General features: G+C 34.9%; 5 protein-coding genes and 2 long non-coding RNA genes across 7 annotated transcripts in view; 3 read left to right on the plus strand and 4 right to left on the minus strand.

The window, feature by feature from the left end:
• Window positions 1-198: 198 nt before the first annotated feature.
• LOC142220112 (protein CLEC16A homolog) lies at window positions 199-5,656 on the minus strand. Its single transcript, XM_075289051.1, has 10 exons — window positions 5,290-5,656; window positions 4,453-4,592; window positions 4,246-4,394; window positions 4,046-4,188; window positions 3,899-3,985; window positions 2,988-3,826; window positions 2,145-2,729; window positions 1,484-2,063; window positions 1,225-1,419; window positions 199-1,166 (listed from the first exon to the last, which is right to left on the minus strand). Exons 1-10 carry the CDS (start codon window positions 5,490-5,492, stop codon window positions 851-853), a joined length of 3,237 nt encoding a protein of 1,078 aa, XP_075145166.1. The 5' UTR covers window positions 5,493-5,656; the 3' UTR covers window positions 199-850.
• A 2,365-nt stretch (window positions 5,657-8,021) lies between these two features.
• LOC142237212 (uncharacterized) lies at window positions 8,022-8,599 on the minus strand. The gene is made up of 2 exons (XR_012722395.1): window positions 8,293-8,599; window positions 8,022-8,235 (listed from the first exon to the last, which is right to left on the minus strand). It is a non-coding gene; the product is annotated as an uncharacterized LOC142237212 (long non-coding RNA).
• Window positions 8,600-8,721: 122 nt separating this feature from the next.
• LOC142237218 (uncharacterized) lies at window positions 8,722-9,218 on the plus strand. The gene is made up of 2 exons (XR_012722397.1): window positions 8,722-8,947; window positions 9,005-9,218. It is a non-coding gene; the product is annotated as an uncharacterized LOC142237218 (long non-coding RNA).
• Window positions 9,219-10,007: 789 nt separating this feature from the next.
• Window positions 10,008-11,447, plus strand: LOC142220115 (queuine tRNA-ribosyltransferase catalytic subunit-like). Its single transcript, XM_075289054.1, has one exon. It carries the CDS (start codon window positions 10,127-10,129, stop codon window positions 11,378-11,380), a length of 1,254 nt encoding a protein of 417 aa, XP_075145169.1. The 5' UTR covers window positions 10,008-10,126; the 3' UTR covers window positions 11,381-11,447.
• Window positions 11,448-11,734: 287 nt separating this feature from the next.
• Gnf1 (germ line transcription factor 1) lies at window positions 11,735-15,621 on the minus strand. The gene is made up of 9 exons (XM_075289053.1): window positions 15,468-15,621; window positions 14,653-15,397; window positions 14,419-14,531; window positions 13,766-14,361; window positions 13,567-13,700; window positions 12,932-13,506; window positions 12,719-12,870; window positions 11,988-12,660; window positions 11,735-11,924 (listed from the first exon to the last, which is right to left on the minus strand). The coding sequence occupies exons 1-9, from the start codon at window positions 15,474-15,476 to the stop codon at window positions 11,835-11,837; spliced, it is 3,087 nt and encodes a 1,028-aa protein (XP_075145168.1). The 5' UTR covers window positions 15,477-15,621; the 3' UTR covers window positions 11,735-11,834.
• A 597-nt stretch (window positions 15,622-16,218) lies between these two features.
• LOC142220117 (uncharacterized) overlaps window positions 16,219-19,189 on the plus strand; it is a 328,359-nt gene continuing 325,388 nt past the window's right edge. Inside the window, exon 1 of the mRNA XM_075289058.1 lies at window positions 16,219-16,692. The gene's annotated coding sequence lies outside the window, so the exon portion shown is untranslated. The remainder of the gene's footprint in view (window positions 16,693-19,189) is intronic.
• Window positions 17,226-18,913, minus strand: LOC142220113 (splicing factor 3A subunit 3). The gene has a single exon (XM_075289052.1). It carries the CDS (start codon window positions 18,782-18,784, stop codon window positions 17,276-17,278), a length of 1,509 nt encoding a protein of 502 aa, XP_075145167.1. The 5' UTR covers window positions 18,785-18,913; the 3' UTR covers window positions 17,226-17,275.

A 19,189-nucleotide genomic window follows, 5' to 3' on the forward strand; every position in this document is an offset into this window, starting at 1 on the left:
TATAATCCTTAATTTAATCTGTATTTTTTCTAGGCGTTCTAGAAGACAAAAATTTAATCAAGTTTGCCTTAAATCTGGAATATTGGCTTATATTATTTAGATATATACAAAGGTTAATTGAAACTAAAATTAATCTCTTTACAAAAGAATACCTTCTAGAAATAAATTCCCCAAAATCATTCAAATCTTTACCAAGCATTTTTGTGTTAATTAACATAAAATTTTATTTTAAAGTAAATTTAATAGCTATTATTTACAATTGCATAATTATCAGATTTTTTTTATATTTCACCAACATGAATGTTATTAGGTATACATAATTAAAAAAATATATTATAGTTATTTCTAATATTATTTAAATTAAAAATCCATATTGCCCCCATATAACAATTTGTACCCATGTTTCCAAACCATTACATCAAAAATTTTCTTTTGTTTTCTATTTGACGCATCTCCATAAAAATAGAAGTTATATTAATTAGCGATTTCTAATAGAAATTGTGTCGTTGTACTCAAACAATTAAAATTTGATTAGCAACTCATCACTATTGCAATGATAGGAGAACATGGCTTTTATGCGCTTTACAGACTATCAGTTATTCCGGACGGAATGTCGGTATTTATAAAGAATCTTACAGTGTGTCGGATCGATACGACATGTCGGCGATGACTAAATAATCGGTAAATGTGTTATCGATTCCATAAACATGCAGCAGTATCGATTATGCCTTCGGACTTAACTGATAATGTGCACATTATATGGGATATGTTCGACACGAGCACTGTCGTCCGGAATAACTGATAGTCTGTAAAGCGCATTAACTAATGTTAAAATATCGGACTGAATAATTTAAACCGTCTCAATAATTCCCTTACGGCGCGTACTAGAAGTGCTGGCGATATCATCCGTAGCAATGAAAGAAGTTTCTTCGGACGACTTTTGAGTTTGTAAGGTATTCTCTTTATGAACGGAAACACCATTAGCTTGAATCGCCAAATTGCTATCCCTCCTGGGAGATGCATTATGTAGAGAAATCTGATCAAAATTTAACGCGCGAGAAGGTGTATGCGAACGAGAACCAGCATTCGAAGACGATATTTGTGTCCTCCCATGCGGACTATTATTACGAGAATGTTGAAAATCTTCGAGGGGTATCTCTTCAGATCTGCAAAATTATAATGTATGAAAAAAATGATATAAACTTGAAATATATTGAAAACAACCGTGGCCTTTGTGTGAGAGGACTGCCTTCTCTAGATGTCCTTTGTGTGGAATTGTCTCTAGAACGTGAAGAACTTTTTGTTCCTATGCTAGGCGAATGTGAATGTTCACGCTGTGAGGAGGAGCCACTTGCCTCTGAATTGTTAGTATTAGAATTAGGACTACGCCTTCGAGAACGACCCGAATCATTACGTATGCTTCATATAAAAATATTAATTATTGATTATTAACAGTTTTTCGTTATTCTTTAATATAAGTTACCCTTCTATGGAACGATTCTGTGCCATTTGAATGCGGCTGACACCGCCCGACATGCCATTGTCACGTCTTAAGGCAGCCGCAAAGCCAGGAACTCGAGATGTCGACGAAAACATAGGTCTATGTTCACGTGATGATCTTGAACTACTGCTACTACCTGGAGCACTGGATCTCAGACCTCCAACAGCATATACTGGTGAATCTATCACTTGCCCTGGTATTTCAATCATTTGAGCAATTTGGTACATTTTCTTCTGTCTAGCCTTACTACGGCCCTTAGTTAACCTTTGCTTGGCTGCCATGCAGCGTATATGATCATCAAATAAAAATTTGGCAGATATTAATGGTGTGCGATTATGACCAGCACCTCCACGATGTACAGTGATATATAAACATCTACTGTCATCCTTATCACCAACAACTTCAACATCTTGCAAGAAACCAACAAACTTGGCGACACCCCATCCCAATAATTTGGCATCTGGTTCAACAAGAATTAATTGCAAGGAATCAATAACCAGAAATCTTCGTTGTTTTACATTGTCCTTGGTGATTACTGTACAGGCAATTAAGTCGCTATTATCTACAAATACATATAGAGATCAGTGTTAGTTCAAAACATCATTAAAATTACAATAAAAAAATTGAGTTATAAAGCTCTTACTTAGATCCAAAACATTGTCTATTTGCACTAGATTAAGCGAGTTGGTCAATGGCAACATTGTCTCCTTTTCGTTTAGAAATTGTTGGCACGTTTTGCGTAAAAGGAAAAATACTCTAATAGCTCTTCTAGCCTTCTCCACTTCACCACATGGAAGTCGCCTGGTAAATGGTATGCCAGTTAAAGGAGTTCCAGTTGGAGGCAATAATATCGTAGAATCCATGCATAAAAACTCTACGTTCAAATTGGTCTTACGCATTTCATTATACTCCGATTCAAAAAGATCTAGGAAGATGTCTTCCGATTTATAGAAATTACGCAAAACAGACATGGATTGTGAGTGGGCAGCGAAAAGGACCTCTTGTTGGGCTTCTGTAAAAGTTGTTGGCGGACAGTCATCACCATTGTGTTTCGTGAAGGCAACCAATAAATGTAATGCAATTTCAATGGTAATCAATCGAATACGACATGAGGGCTGATTAGAGAGCGTAATAATGTTTAGAAGGCGTTCCACAATTTCAGTTTTGTAACTTATCGATCCATTTCCTGATTTTGATAATACTTGATGAAACCAATCATTTTTAATTCCTATATCAAAGAAATTAACATAATGTATTCAATAATTAATAGTGGACCAAATAAATAATTAGTTAACGAATAAAGTTAACGTTTAAGACAAGCTTCTAAATTTGATCACTTCAAGCTAATAGTCATTACATACCATCTAAAATGAAGTTAAAATCATGAAATTAGCAAGCAGCATGAATAATAGAATAAGATTGAAAAAAGGAAATATGAATTCGTAATGATGAGTGGGATGATGTATTAGCTATATGTTTTCCATACCTTTGTTAAAACTCATGGCATATATCAGACATAAGGCCAACAATGCCAAATAATCATTTTCCGTGCAGTCTAAGGCTGATAGAACCGTGTCCAAAAATGGTCTTTGCAAGGTGGTAACTATGGTTGCGGGTTGTGTTGCCGAAGATGTTGTCAATTGTTGCAGTTTCTCTTTTTCTTCGTCCGTTATGTTAGCTAATTTTGATGTTGAGGTCAGAACTGGCGAATCACCATTTTCTAATGCTTCACTAGAACTATGAATATCAGTTTCAGCAACAGCAATATCGTTATTTGCAGCTCCATCGGTTGCTACAATTTCTTCTGTAGTTTCCTCGCCATACGAATACCCAGAAAAATTTGCTGAAGTGCCCAAAGCTTGCTCTAAACTTTCTCTAGGTTCAGTAAAACTGGGTACAACAGCTTGGCGATGTTCTACGTAAAGAACTGATGCAGCCCCTTCCTTGAATACACTATTATCGCCATTTAATATTACCCAGGCCAATGCATGAACTAGCGGTGAATGAGTTACAACAAGAAACACCAACGATAATAAATATAAGGCAACGATTGATGATACCCTGGGATTTTGCATTTCTTGTATGTCTATGTCAACATTTCGATGTAGTACTGCAGCTAGATTTTTTGTAACCAAGGCCAAGGAAGTCGGCGGGGGTGCCGGAGTCAACGAGAATATGTATAACGGCACAAATAATTTGTGCAACAAGTGTTCGGTTAAAACGGCATTTAAATCGTTAATTTCAAGTAAAAGAATATCATTTAGGTAGTGCAAATGATCTAAGTGTTCAGCAACTAAATTCGAAAGTTTTTGATTAGACTGATGGCTAAAAAATGAAAAAGAATTTAGAAAAATAAAGCAAGTATATACATATGGCACACGGCACCATAAAACTTACTCAATGTCGGTGCGCACACAATTGTCCAATTCCAAAATATGTTTACCAATGAACCAAACCAAATTACTAAAATATGGGGCAGCCGTTCTATTAAATACAAAAAAGATGTTTGGTAAACATCCATGTGATATCTTTCATTTCACTTACTTGTCTCTTATAAAACGTAACATACTGGCATTTTGTACTTTGTAAACATTTAGTGAAATTGTGCGTACTGCTATTCGAACCATGCTTTCTGGATGATTAAAAAACTTGATAGCCTCTGTGTAGAGGGGGAAATCATTGGTATGCTGGAATATAGATTTTTTTTATAACTAGTAGTACTTTTTGAGTTGACAATACCATACCTCATTATAGAAGAAATGTATTGTATGGCTGTTTAATTTTAAACTTAAGGTCTTCAAGAATAAAATATAGTAACCCATAACATCCTCATCTGAGAAATCAAATTTGTGTACAATTATCGAATTCACATGATTGTTACTCAGTAGGTAGTCTATAGAGAGAAGCGTTTATTAAAAATAATTTGTGTATTTTTATGTGAATATACTTACAGACACACATTTCGTTCCTTATGTTTTCGAATAGAATATTCAATGTCTGCAGAAGTTGGACGCAAACAAAACTTGAGCCGCCACTTTTCTGACGCATTATTTGCAAAAAATATGATAGCATATTTTTCTCTAAAAAGAAACTGGAGAAAAGGAAAATAATTGGTGTTTAGAACATAAAAAAATTATATATATTTTTTCATTTCTATTTTTTTTTTTGTCCGGTACAGTCCTATCTTTCTCTTGAATAACAGAAATCGTAATTTTATTTTTTTTAATTATAAATTAGTCCTTGTTAAATCTGATTATAAATGGTCACCCATTGTAGTTTTGTATAGGACGAGAGAGTTTAGAAGCATTTTTTATCTACCATTTTTATCACAATATTGAATGAGGTTTTCATTAAAACTGATTCCAAAGCCAATCTTCTGCTATTATATGGACCAATCATCCGATTTCTCTGATTTAGCATCAATAGGTTCAAATGAATCGGTTTTGCGATATAGACATTATTCCCAGAGTTACTTTTGAAACGATTTTGGAATTGAACTTCTACTTTTATGCAACTACAGAATAAATTCTGAAATTTTGTCATATCATTAAACTATTATGAATCAAGTCCATCGTTGAGGGTTTATATTTTCCATCCGATTAGTAGTGTATTAAAAAATGTTTGCAAGATAGTCTGATAGTTCAAATTCATTGTTCAGTGTTCAAATTGGTTCTAAGAACTATAAGACAGAATTGAAGATAATTTAAGACGAGATTTACCTTTCCGCCCGAACTATTCTTGGGAACGGCTGTATGCTTTTTGATAAACACAGAAGTATAAATACTTACTCGAATACTGATGAATCATTTTGGTCTCCCCATATTAAAATTTCGGCAATACATCTTAAAGACTCCACCAACAAGCCTCTGTTGCTTTCGGAAACAGTTGTGTTTTTCTCCAAAACACTGTGCAAATATTTCAAGTGATCTAGAGAAAGTCTATTCTTGGGCTTATTCCAACCTCCTCCAAACCAGCTACGACTGCGAAACATTTTCTATTTTTTGTCCTTTCTATATCTCTGGTATAATTTTGTTGATGCAGCAGAACAAAAATATTGCCCAATTCCTAGTTAATTAAGCTATTTATACAATTACAATTAAATGTATATTTACTTCGCAGTGAAAAAAGATGGATTGTGTACTTGAACAGCTGATTGTCATTGACAACGAGGTTGCCACAGCCAAATGTGAATGTATATGTTGACATGATAAAATGTCTTGGTAGTAGACGCCTGATGTAAAATCGCCTCTGTCAAATGTCAAACGTGATGTAAAATCGCATCTCCTTTCATATATTCGGTTTGTCTACCAAAACTCTCAATTAAATATTCAAAAATATATATCAAGATAATTGTATTTTTGTAGAATCTTTCAAATCATAGATGGAAAAGATTCCGAATATCCATTGCGTAACATTTCATCTCTCAGAAATCAAATGCAAAAAAGGAATGTAATAAAACTTTTCGTTGCAAAACAGAACATGTCTCGGGGGAAGCATAAATTCAATAAGTTTCTTTACTTGAAAATGACATGGTTACGATTTTCACTTTTGAAAGCTGCTCTTTATAAACTTTTCAGAATAGGAAACAATTTTCTGCGATAATGCCTTAAGGTGAGTATTAAGTTCGAGTTTATACGCTAAAATCGTCATTTTTCACTAAAGGTGAGTATTAAGTTCGAGTTTAAGGTGGGTATTAAGTTCGAGTTTAGCCGCTAAAAGGTGAGTACTAAGTTCGAGTTTTTTCACTAAAGTGAAAACTAAATCAGTAAAAAAAGGCATAAAATTATACATATTTGTTGCATATTTTATTATAACTTGATGGGGAATAGCCCAAAGCAAGTTTTCACAAAGTTTGTATTCCTTAAAAAGTATTATTAAAGAAAAGTAATCGTGAAAAAATGGCGATTTTAGCGGCTAAACTCGAACTTAATACTCACCTAAAAACGTAATTTTTTCACGATTACTTTTCTTTTTTCACCCATTTTAAGTAATACAAACTTTGTGAACATTTGCTTTGGGCTTTTCCCCATCAAGTTATAATAAAATTTGCAACAAATATATATAATTTCATGCATTTTTCTTACTGATTTAGTTTTCACTTTAGCGATTTTAGCGGCTAAACTCGAACTTAATACTCACCTTTAGCCGCTAAAATCGCTAAAGTGAAAACTAAATCAGTAAGAAAAATGCATGAAATTATACTTATTTGCTGCAAATTTTATTAGAACTTGATAGGGAATAGCCCAGAGCAAATTTTCACAAAGTTTGTATTCCTTAAAATGGATTATTAAAGAAAAGTAATCGTGAAAAAATGAGTTTTTTAGCGGCTAAAGGTGAGTATTAACTTCGAGTTTAGCCGCTTAAATCGCTAAAGTGAAAACTAAATCAGTAAGAAAAATGCACAAAATCATACATATTTGTTGCAAATTTTATTATAACTTGATGGGGAAAAGCCCAAAGCAAATTTTCACAAAGTTTGTATTCCTTAATATGGATTATTAAAGAAAAGTAATCGTGAAAAAATGACGTTTTTATCGCCTAAACTCGAACTTAATACCCACCTTAAACTCGAACTTAATACCCACCTTAAAGGTGAGTATTAAGTTCGAGTTTAGCCGCTAAAATCGCTAAAGTGCAAATTTTATTATATATAACTTGATGGGGAAAAGCCCAAAGCAAATTTTCACAAAGTGTGTGTTCCTTAAAATGGATTATTAAAGAAAAGTAGTCGTGAAAAAATGGCATTTTTAGCGGCTAAACTCGAACTTAATACCCACCTTAAGGTGAGTACTATGTTCGGGGTTTTCACCAAAACACTAAATTAAAAGTACATATATATTTATGAAGACGATTATATTTTGATCAAGTCTTTTCAAGTCTTGGATGGAAAAGATCCAAGGAATTGGTTGCATATAATTTTATATTTCTAAATTAATTAACAAAAAAAAGTAACCGTGAAAATAAGCTGGTTTTCAGCTTGAAAACTGAACATAGTAGTACTCAGCTTTAAAGTGAAAACTAAATCAGTAAAAAAGGCATAAAATTATACATATTTGTTGAAAATTTTATTATAACTTGATTGGGAATAGCCCAAAGCAAATGTTCACAAAATTTGTGTTTCTAAAAATGGATTATTAAAGAAAAGTAATCGTGAAAAAATTATGATTTTAGGAATACAAACACTTTAAGGAATACAAACTTTGTGAAAATTTGCTTTGGGCTAATCCCCATCAAGTTATAATAAATTTTGCAAAAAATATGTATTCCCTGCCAACATTTTTTGAATTTGGGGACTCTTTTGAGAATCCCCACTACGTCGAAAACAATCATATACGACATCAAAAACTCGTCGGAAAAGCGCCGTCACTATTGAGAAGTTGTACCACGCCAAGTTACTAAAAAAAGGTTTCGCATGAGTGCAATTATTAGGTGCCTTTATAGATCAATTTAGAACGACGCCAATAAGGGACCCTCCAAACAATCAGAAAAAGTGCATTTTAAGATAGTTGTAAAAGAATCATTGTGGTCGAGTAAAACACGTTTGTTTAGATATTTATTAATTTGATTATACATTTACAAATTCTTAAAAATATAACATTTATACCACTATCACATTACATTTAACATAATTTTTGGCATTAATGATGATGTTGAGTTACAAGTAGCGAGTTACATGTTGCTGCGTCTATCAACCAGTGTTTTTATTCCATGGAGGCAGCGTGTCTGTAAAATATCTGAAAAACAATCACTTTATTCCATTTGGAAAATCACCAAATTGTTCACCAATATACCTTTCACAATTTTAAGCGTATAATCTATGTTTTCAGAACTTTATTTTCGTTTTTATTTAATTAAAATATAACAAGCTGGTTGCGCTTGGCGTTTCACAAAAAAATGGCTTTTTTAACAGTAGGGATGGCAAATTACTTGCATGTACTTTTTGATGTACCTTTTCATGATGGTTGAAGTGACATTTACGAGTCTGTGGTAACGATGAGGTTGAAATGGAACTTTGAAATGCTGGCAGGGTTATTTTTTGCCTTTTTTTGCTGACTTATGGCGTTTCCTTTTCTTGTTAAAAATGCGCACGTTTTTTGCATTTTGCGCGGAAAATGTACTTTTTAGGTTCTTTTCTAAAAAAAACAGGCAAAAGTGCGAAAAGGCTTCGAATTCTGTTGTGAAAATAGCGCCATGCATAGAGGCAAATTCCCTGCCAGCATTTCAAAGTTCCATTTCAACCTCATCGTTACCATAGACTCGTAAATGTCACTTCAACCATCATGAAAAGGTACATCAAAAAGTACATGCAAGTAATTTGCCATCCCTACTGTTAAAAAAGCCATTTTTTTGTGAAACGCCAAGCGCAACCAGCTTGTTATATTTTAATTAAATAAAAACGAAAATAAAGTTCTGAAAACATAGATTATACGCTTAAAATTGTGAAAGGTATATTGGTGAACAATTTGGTGATTTTCCAAATGGAATAAAGTGATTGTTTTTCAGATATTTTACAGACACGCTGCCTCCATGGAATAAAAACACTGGTTGACAGACGCAGCAACATGTAACTCGCTACTTGTAATTCAACATCATCATTAATGCCAAAAATTATGTTAAATGTAATGTGATAGTGGTATAAATGTTATATTTTTAAGAATTTGTAAATGTTTAATCAAATTAATAAATATCTAAACAAACGTGTTTTACTCGACCACAATGATTCTTTTACAACTATCTTAAAATGCACTTTTTCTGATTGTTTGGAGGGTCCCTTATTGGCGTCGTTCTAAATTGATCTATAAAGGCACCTAATAATTGCACTCATGCGAAACATTTTTGTAGTAACTTGGCGTGGTACAACTTCTCAATAGTGACGGCGCTTTTCCGACGAGTTTTTGATGTCGTATATGATTGTTTTCGACGTAGTGGGGATTCTCAAAAGAGTCCCCAAATTCAAAAAATGTTGGCAGGGTTACGGGCATTTTCAGCACTGCCAACAAACGAGAGTGCTGCGATTGCCCTGTTTCATTCTTTGAATTATTTTCTGCCCGCTGAAATGATAGCATTTTTTTTAGGTTGCTGGTAACATTTTAAAAATGCGCATTCTGTACAGACAAAATGAAGGCAAAGCACTTTTTCAGAAAAGAAAACACCATTAGTTGTGATCCAAGGCATATTAAAGAGGTAAAGTCATGCAATCAGGTGACTAATATCGACATTCATCTTGTCAAAGGCTTTGTTTACGTTTAGTATGTTTGTTTACATTCTTTGTGTACATAAATATTACAATACAACAACACTACACATACACAAAATGTCAACTTAAGTGACCTGTCATTTTAGTTTGACTTTCTAAATATCATGGGGTGTACACACGTTTGCTCGTGACTTTACCTTTAATTAATATGCCTTGGTTGTGATCATTTGAGTTTCGAGAAAAAAATTCATCAGGTATGAACGCACCCTTATGTTATTATGGCATTATCATCGTCGTTACCGATTTCATTTAGTAGTTTGAAAGTCAGCTGCTGTTCGTTGTTAAGCACGCTCTTTTGTAAACATTCTTTCAGTTGGTGGTTTTATAGAAAATCTTGTTTCATTGCCGTGCTTATTTGAAAAATACTAATGGCATCGAATAAAATACCCCCGCTGACATATAAAGTTGTAGCCGAATGCTCGGTGTCTAAAGCTAGAGCTGGCTTAATGACACTCCGACATAGCGAAGTGAACACTCCAGTTTTTATGCCTGTTGGAACTCAAGGAACCCTGAAAGGAATATTACCCCAACAATTAATAGATCTGAACTGCCAAATTCTTCTAGGAAATACATATCATTTGGGAATGAGACCAGGAATTGAAACTCTGAAGAAAGCAGGTGGCCTGCACAAATTTATGGGATGGCCCAGAGCTATATTAACAGATTCGGGTGGTTTTCAAATGGTCTCCTTATTACAATTGGCTGAAATAGATGAACAGGGTGTGAATTTTCGTTCACCCTTCGATAATTCCGAGTGCATGTTAACACCAGAACATTCCATTGAAATTCAGAACGCCATAGGTGCTGATATTATGATGCAATTAGATGATGTTGTGAAAACAACGACTACGGGTCCCCGTGTGGAGGAAGCTATGTACAGAACTATTCGATGGGTGGATAGATGTATTGAAGCTCATGCTAGGGATGATGATCAAAGCTTGTTTCCCATAGTGCAAGGAGGATTAGATCCTGAGCTGCGTAAGCAATGTGTAGCTGGTCTTATGCAGCGAAAGGTGCGTGGATATGCGGTTGGAGGATTGAGTGGTGGCGAGAGTAAAGACGAATTTTGGCGCACCGTTCACACGTGCACCGATTTATTGCCAAAGGATAAACCTCGCTACTTAATGGGAGTTGGCTTTGCCGCTGATTTGGTGGTGTGTGTAGCTTTAGGTATTGACATGTTCGACTGTGTCTTTCCCACACGAACAGCAAGATTTGGATGTGCTCTGGTAATGCATGGACAACTAAATCTAAAGCAAAAGAAGTACGCCTTGGATATGTCTCCGATAGATGAAGACTGTGAATGTAGTACTTGTAAACTCTACACGAGGTCATATCTTCATCACATAGTAACAGTGGAGAGTGTTTCTTGTAGTCTTTTAAGCATACACAATGTTGCTTTCCAGTTACGTCTAATGAGGGCTATGCGTAGTGCCATTCAAAAGGATCAGTTTCCCGCATTTGTTAAAGAATTTATGGAAAAGCATTTTGTCGATGAACCGGTGCCCAACTGGATAAGAGAGGCCTTGGCAGCCGTTAATATAAAATTGAGTGCAGATACGCAAAATAGTGCAAGCGACATAAAAGAAGCTAAGAGAACTGCTTCCATTGAGACTCCCTAAAAATGGATGAGCAATAACTAAAAATTGTAAATAAATGTAGAGCATGTGCTTACACGAAGTACTACTACACATACTGTTTTTATTCGTTACAATAATGATCTTTGCTTCCAAAATGGAGAAAATCATTTATTATTTTATTTAAACTATACTAAACTTATAGTAAATATGAGATGAGTATGTGAATAATAGAGGGAAGCCAACAGCTAGGAAAATCATTTAGATTTCAACCAAACATTTCGATTTTCTTTTGATATCTCAACTTCATCGCCACAAGGCGTTTTATTGCCAATTTATGTAGGAAGTTCTAATTGCTTATGTGGACTGTTTACTATGTAATCAAACAGTAAGTCAATATTTCTATATTTTTTAATTTAAAAGTTTCCAGTATATATATTTAAAAGAAAATAATCACACAAAATACAATATAACAAACTTAAACATGCACTTGAAAAGATTACTTCTTTGATTTGGAAGCAGCCTTAGCCTTAGGAGCCTTCTTGTTTGCAGCTGCCTTCGAAGTTGAAGCAGCTGTCTTTTTCTTAGCCTGTCATACATACGAAACATTTTTTAGATATATGCTAGCACATTTTAAATTTGAATTAATTACCTTGATCAAACCATCTTTTTCCAAGTCATCATCTTTATCGTCCTCGGAATCTACTGTTGCTGTACCACCTTCCTCTCCATCTTCCATGCCCAATGATTCCAATTCATCCATAGCTTCAGCTCGTTTCTTTTTCACACCTGCTGCGGCAGAGTACGAATATGCCAAAACTTCTTTGTTGTATGCTCTGGTCAGAGCAGCCTTAACTTTCCCATCTACAGCGTCCATGGGACTTTTTTTGCCTGGCCATGAAGTAAGCTCAATTAAACTTTCGATATCTTCCCTGAGCAAGTGATACTCTTTTAATGTTTCGAGAGATTCCTCAACTCCTTCTAACCCTTTTTCTACCAAGGGTTTGACTATTTTGTTTAAGAGAAATGGAGCATAATCTAGACGAATAGAAAGTCGAGACCCTGACGTTTTTATTCGAGTGTGATCGTGTAGTTCTTGCGCCAGACGAGAACGTTTAGTCGCTCTGGAATTCTTCCCCAGCCAGCCAGGAAAGTTGATTTGGCCAGTGAAATAACCACTCATATATTCTCCAGGCATTACGGAACTGAAAACAGCTTGTGTGGGCAATAATGCCCATGCTGAACTGGAACGAATTTTTTTGTCTACCAAATCCCCCAAGCTCAAGGAGTCTGCAGTGTTGGCAACCTTTTGAATAACTTCTGACCTATAGAATTTTGAAGTAGTTTTATATCAAAACATTTAGTTATACATTGGAGACTTACTTAGGTCCTGCAGGATTGACAATTAAGTAATTTTGTTGAACAAACAAAGGAGCCAAACTGTAGTCGTGGAAAAATAAGTCACATTTATCATAAAATGACATATTTTTATGTTCATCTGCAGAAAATACTTTTCGAACAACATCCCAAGGACCCTTAAAGAAATCGTTAGTTATAGTCTCTTATTAAAGATCATGTAATCAATAAAATTCTTACCATTTTCAAATCCTTCTGTGCAATCTTATCTTCAGCTTTAGAAGAAACTTTGTCAGAAGCCAAATTTAAATCCTTTCCAGCGCTTAGTAATGAAATGTGATTGATAGACTGGCGTATGTCATTGTTTGTAGCCGAAATAATCTCATCTAACTTCGTAGGGTCCAATTTTATATTTTCTTTGGCACAAATACTTAAAATTCGTCCCTTGATTTGCTTTAGTTGTGGCCGATTGAACCGGAGATCGTAACAATAATTTACAAGAGAACGCATTTTTTGATGATTTCGATCGTTACACATACATATTATGGGTACTGACGACTCTTTAATAAGGGCAATTAATTCCTGAATTCCACCGCGATCTTCGTTGCCAGCCATGCCGTCCACTTCATCCATAATAAGCACATGCTTTTTTGTTACGTTCCCACTTCCATGGAAGTAGCCATAAAGCGATTTATTTGAAAGCAATTCCGACACCTCTTCTTTTAAGAGACGTTTACTACGAGTGTCGGAAGCATTAAATTCGACAGCATCGAAACCCAGCTCTTTGCAAACTAAAGTGGCAGTGGTAGTTTTTCCTGATAAATAAACACATACGTGAATGCTATTTTACATAATGGATTCAGACATAACTTTACCTATGCCGGGAGGTCCGGAGAGTAAAGCGGCTTTGTAGAAACTACCATCATCATTTTTGGCCCATGGATTTGGTTTTTGCAATTTTTTCTTGCCATCATGATTGGTATACCACTTCGATAACCAGTTGGTAAGCCTAATTAAACAATTTGTAACATTTTAGTTCACTTGATGTAATAAATCCCTCAAAAAGTCAATTACTTTGCTACATTGCTGGCAGGACCTTGCTGGCCTATAATATCTTTCACAGTTGTCGGCTTATATTTGTCGACCCAAGCCATCATATCCTCAGTCACAGGTGGTGGTCTAGGGAATTCCTGTTTTATTTCTTCTATTTCCTTTTTAATATCCTTATGGATTTTCTTGGGAGACATATTGTTGTTCATTTCTTGATGTTTTGATTTCTTTTCTGGTGGTGATTCCTTTTTCTCCTTTTCAATTTTCACATCTTCCATCTTTTCTGTCTTAATATCTTTCTTTTGTTTAGGGCTAGTACTGGGTTTCTCGCCATCATCACGCACATTGTCATTACCGTTTTCAACTGGCATGCCCGATTTTTCTCGAATTAAATTCAAGAAATCATCTTCACTTATGACTTTGACATGAAACTCTTCAGCTTGAGCAAGTTTTTTTGGGCCAGAGTCTTCGCCTACTATAAGATAGTTTAATCGTTTGCCCACAGTCGTCATAACTTTGCCCCCATATTCTTTTATAATAGAGTTGGCTTCATCACGCTCTAGAGATTCTAAAACTCCAGTTACAAGGAATGTTAACCCGGCCAAGCAATTTGGTTTACCCTATTGAAAAAACAAAAGAAAATTAAAACAGCAACTAATTAATAAAATGAAACATACCTTTGGAACCTCTTTGCAGCCATGATGAAGGACAGATGAACGATTTTTATACTTTTGATATAATATGGCTGTGAGGCGTTTGCGTTCATGACGTTCTTCGTCGGTAAGAACACCTACAATTAGAATCGACATGTATTAGACTATTTTAGTCTTAAAGTATTATATATAAACAAGAATACCCTGTCCGTTCGTAAAGTATAATGTAATACACATATTGGTAGAAAGATCACTTACTTGAATCCAGGTCTTGTTTATGCTTCTTGTTCTTCTTATGTTCATCATGGTCTTCGTCCCCGGATGAATGTTTTGAAGATCTGGGTGTTTTCTTCTGATCTTTATGTTTACGTTCACTGGAAGACATACGCTCTTTGCTACTATCCTTGTTTGGAGTCCGTTTCTCATCTTTAATACCATTCTCTTTTCGTGGCGTATGTTTATCTCTATTGTGGATCGTTTCCTTGGATCGTTTCTCTTCTTTAACACCATTCTCCTTTTTGGGTGTATGTTTATCCCGTCCTTTCGACGGTGTCTGTTTTTCCTCTTTGACTTTGTAGTCTGCTTCCACAACACTAGTTTCCATATCGATCTCCATTAGGCTCTCATCAATTGCATCGTCCTCAAATTCCTGTATTGCCTTGTCTTTCGGCCTAGATGCTTTTTTAGCTTCAACACGAGTTGTTTCGCCACCAAATAAGGACATGGGATCAACAGCTTTAACCGGTGCATCCTTATCGTCAGCTTTAGTTTTCAGTTTGTCTAATTTTAATTTCTTTGCCGAGGATGGTGAGTCGGTGTTACTCAAATTATCCGTATGAGATGACTGTTTACTACGCTTAGATTTAGCAACATGAGGAGAAGCGGCTACCACTTCATCATCCTCGTCGCTAGATATAATACGAGCTTTTCGTTTTTTAGGTTCCTTTGTTTCAGAATTTGATTTCTCTTTTGGAGCAGATTTTTGAAAATATGAAGCAATTGTCTAAGTAAAATTTAGACAATTAAATCATATTATGAATTTTTATAAATTTACACACTATTTTTGTACTTACCGGCTGCATTTTAGTATTATATCCGCTCAATAAACGAATTCTTTGAGTCTGGTATATAAATCAATAAATTTCGCGCAAAGACGCAATTTCTTCTTCTTTTTCTTGCTAAAATTGGTTAGTGCAAAATGTATTGTAAGGTCCTTTATTCCATCAGCTGATTTGCTTCGTAAATAATTTATGACAATAAACAAAATATAATTTCAATTTGATGTTGGTAATGTACTATTACGGGTAATGTCTTTTTAAGAAAGTTTTGTTTTCTACTAAACTTATACCCTAAAAAAGTTTTGAAGGTGTTGAATCAAGGTACATATATTTAGGAAGGTAGTTTCAAGCTATCAGATGATTACAATTTTTTCATTTGAGCAGAACTTTGATTGTCGGTATGGCATAGGCGTAGCTAAAGGGGTTTTATGGGTTTTTCATCTCCCCCTACCAAATACCATTCAGTATTTCTCCAAATCATGACAGAAAAGTATCGAAATAAATTATCCTCATAATTGATGGTAAGAATTACATCAATTATTCTTGTAGACCGTATCATATTTCGAAGCATACACCGATCATTTCCAGATTTTCTCTACTTTAAATTTCCAACTTGTTGAACATATTGTTCAACAAGTGAGAAATTTAATTCAATTTGACTGACAATCAAAGTTTCAATATGGCGACTGACAATTTTGTTTTTGTAATACTAAAACTACCTTACTAAATCTGCCTTGGTGTTGAATGTAAACTTTTCTTCATTGCCATTGGCGTCAAGTTTAGTTCGACGGCTATATTCAAATATCGTCGTTAGCTATGAAGAAAAGCCGTTTGTTAAAACAATTTGGTTTTATTATACATAAAACCAATATGGGATAACTTAAAATGTTGAATACCAATTTCATCATGGTGCGGTAATTTAAGGACGATCAAAATGAAAAACTATTAATTCCAATCATCGCGCGTCTTATTTCCACCTTGAGCGATTTGGAATTTATCGGAAGCTTTGTTTTTGTAAAAATGTGTGAAATTAATCAATTTTGCAAAAAACTATCTAAAAAGTTGTTTGTTAAATACTGTCTCTTGTTTATACACATAAAATCTATCATGGCGCCACTAGTGAAGAAAGCTGAGCATGATAGTCAATTTACGTTGATAAAAACGTTGTTTTTTTCTATATATCGGCTTATGGCAAGATACTCAAAGATATAAACTGTATCAATTGTTTTCCTGGAACGAGGTAAGTTATTTTGTTTTCATTTTACCATATTAGCAAGCCATTCGGCTAAAAACATAAAATGTCTTTAAAAATACCTTTTCGTAAGGCCGCTTTAAAATTCGCCATAACCTTTTTAGGGAACTTTTAAGAAAATAAGACGACTTATTTGACAGGCTTATTCTCTTAACAACGAAATTTTTTTGTGTGTTTGAGAACTTAACTTAAATATCTCTATGGTGAAGAATGAGAAGGTATATTATAGACTATTTCAACATTTATATAAAGAAAATCCAACAGAAATATGTGGACGTTTTTCACTTTTCCAAATAAATAAACAATTTTAGAAGCAAGTCAGTCGTGTGAAAATATCTGAAACATTCAGACAGGTACGTTGTACGTTTTACATTTTATACGACTTCTATTTCCTATATACTTCATTCTGTTAATGTAAATATTGGTGTTGTATATTCATTACCAAAATTTCTCTGCTACGGTTTATTCCTCGATTTAGTATCTTTTTTTACTATGGTTGCAATAGGTTGAAATAAATCGACTTATTTACAGAGATTTTAGTTTTCCATTTATTAATATAGTATAAACGAAATTAAAGCAATCCCTGTCTTTTTAAATCTTCATAGGTTTTGCGATTCACCACATTGCCTTGAGAATCTTCAAATTCTTCCTCTTGATCAGCTATCCAGCGTTCAGATGTTTTTTGCGACTTCAATTTTTCCCACAAAGTAATTGCGTCCTCAATTTGTGTAACATTTGCAAAATGTGCTGTGTTTGGAATGCCTAGACATCTCATACCATGAGCATGACGCCATTCGGCAAAGTGCCGTTGAAAAGCTTTGGGCCCCTTGTACGTGTAATTTCCACATATTTCGCAATTATAACTAATATTCAATCCATGTAATTTATAAAGCCAATAGGGGATTGGCTTACCATCCCAACCCAAAGGCAAATTCTTTGGATTGTATGGGACATCATCGGCATCCGGATCATCATCAATATCTGAATCACTCGCCTCTATGTCACTGTCATTTCTTTCGCCTCCAGTTCGAGCCTGTTTACGTTGAACATTTTCTTTAGTTGCACTACGTTGTTCGGACACCAATTCAGCATATTTGTACAAATAGGCCTCCAATTGTGCAATTTCTTTGTGACGCTCATTCTCTCTGGTTTGTACACTAGTACTCTTCGAGGGTTTCTTAGCCATTAGGGAGGGATCCAAGGTCTTCTTACCCTTTGTCGAAAATAAACGCTGGGCTCTTTCCTCCAGAGTTCCACCACATTTTAAACCCAAAGCCATTAAAGCGGATTTTAAACGATCCAAGCCCAAAGATGCCAGCTCTTCCCAACTCGAAAAAGCTGATAAATCTAAATGGGCACCAGTATTGGCTAATGCTGATTCAGTTTCTTTGGACACCCATCCGGGAAATGTTCCTTGAAGCCATTGCTTCTGAAAATCCAATTCCACCTTGACCAGTTCTTCATCAATATCGTGTAGAGGTTGAACCCTTAAAATGAAATTGTGCAAATACTCGTTTAACGACTCCAAATATTTTTTGTAATCTTTGTTTTTCCTCTCCTTGGCAATATCGAATACATGGTCGAATGTCATGAGGTAGGTAATATAGTCAACCTTCTCAACTCCTCTTAAATTGACATACATCTCGTAGCATTCATTTAAATCCAAATAACGACCACCACCTTCCTCATCGGTGAACTCTACTAGAGCTGACATTTCATCGGGGTTATTATAGGCCTTCACCATATCTTCGAACTCCACCGATAGTGGAATGCTTACTTCACTTGGATGCTTCTTATAAAATTCTTTGATTTGCTTCAGGCGGTTGTAGAACTCATTGAATTCATTTGGGCCAGAGAGAGCTTGAATCTCCAATTTTCGTTCATTATCCTTATCCTCATAGAGCTCTCTCAGTTTGGAAGTAGAATTGTAATGCATATCCACGAGGTACTTTAGTCTATGTTCCGAATATATGCGGTCTTTTTCATTGAGCTTTTTAGTGGCATACTCATCAACCATCAGTTTAACGAGACGTTCTCGTTCTTCGTGGTATCGTCTTTGCTGTTCCAGCAAAGTCTCCATGTCGGAAAATTACTTCAACCTACTTTGTTTTAATATTAATACTATTTTGTTTAAAAAGAGACTAATCGTAATAACTTTTGCCAAATATTTACGAACTGTCGGCGTTTACACACCAGAAGAATAGGCAAAATGTCAAAATAAAAATAGTGATGCCAGATCTAACATAACTACAAAACGTATCGCAACGTATTTACACAACGTAATAAGAACGCATTTATGTGTCAGGTTAGCGTCTGGCGATAAAGAACTACATAATGGAAGCCGTGGACAAAGATTTTTAGATTTGGAACCACGGTTGCCACAATTGGTAGGATTCTACCAAAAATGGTAGATTTTTTACTGTTTGGTAGATTGGTAGAATTCTTGATGTTTTGTTAGATATTGTAAAATGTTCCTCTCCAACTA

Source organism: Haematobia irritans, chromosome 1 (assembly GCF_050003625.1).
Source record: "Haematobia irritans isolate KBUSLIRL chromosome 1, ASM5000362v1, whole genome shotgun sequence".
Lineage (NCBI taxonomy): Eukaryota > Metazoa > Arthropoda > Insecta > Diptera > Muscidae > Haematobia > Haematobia irritans.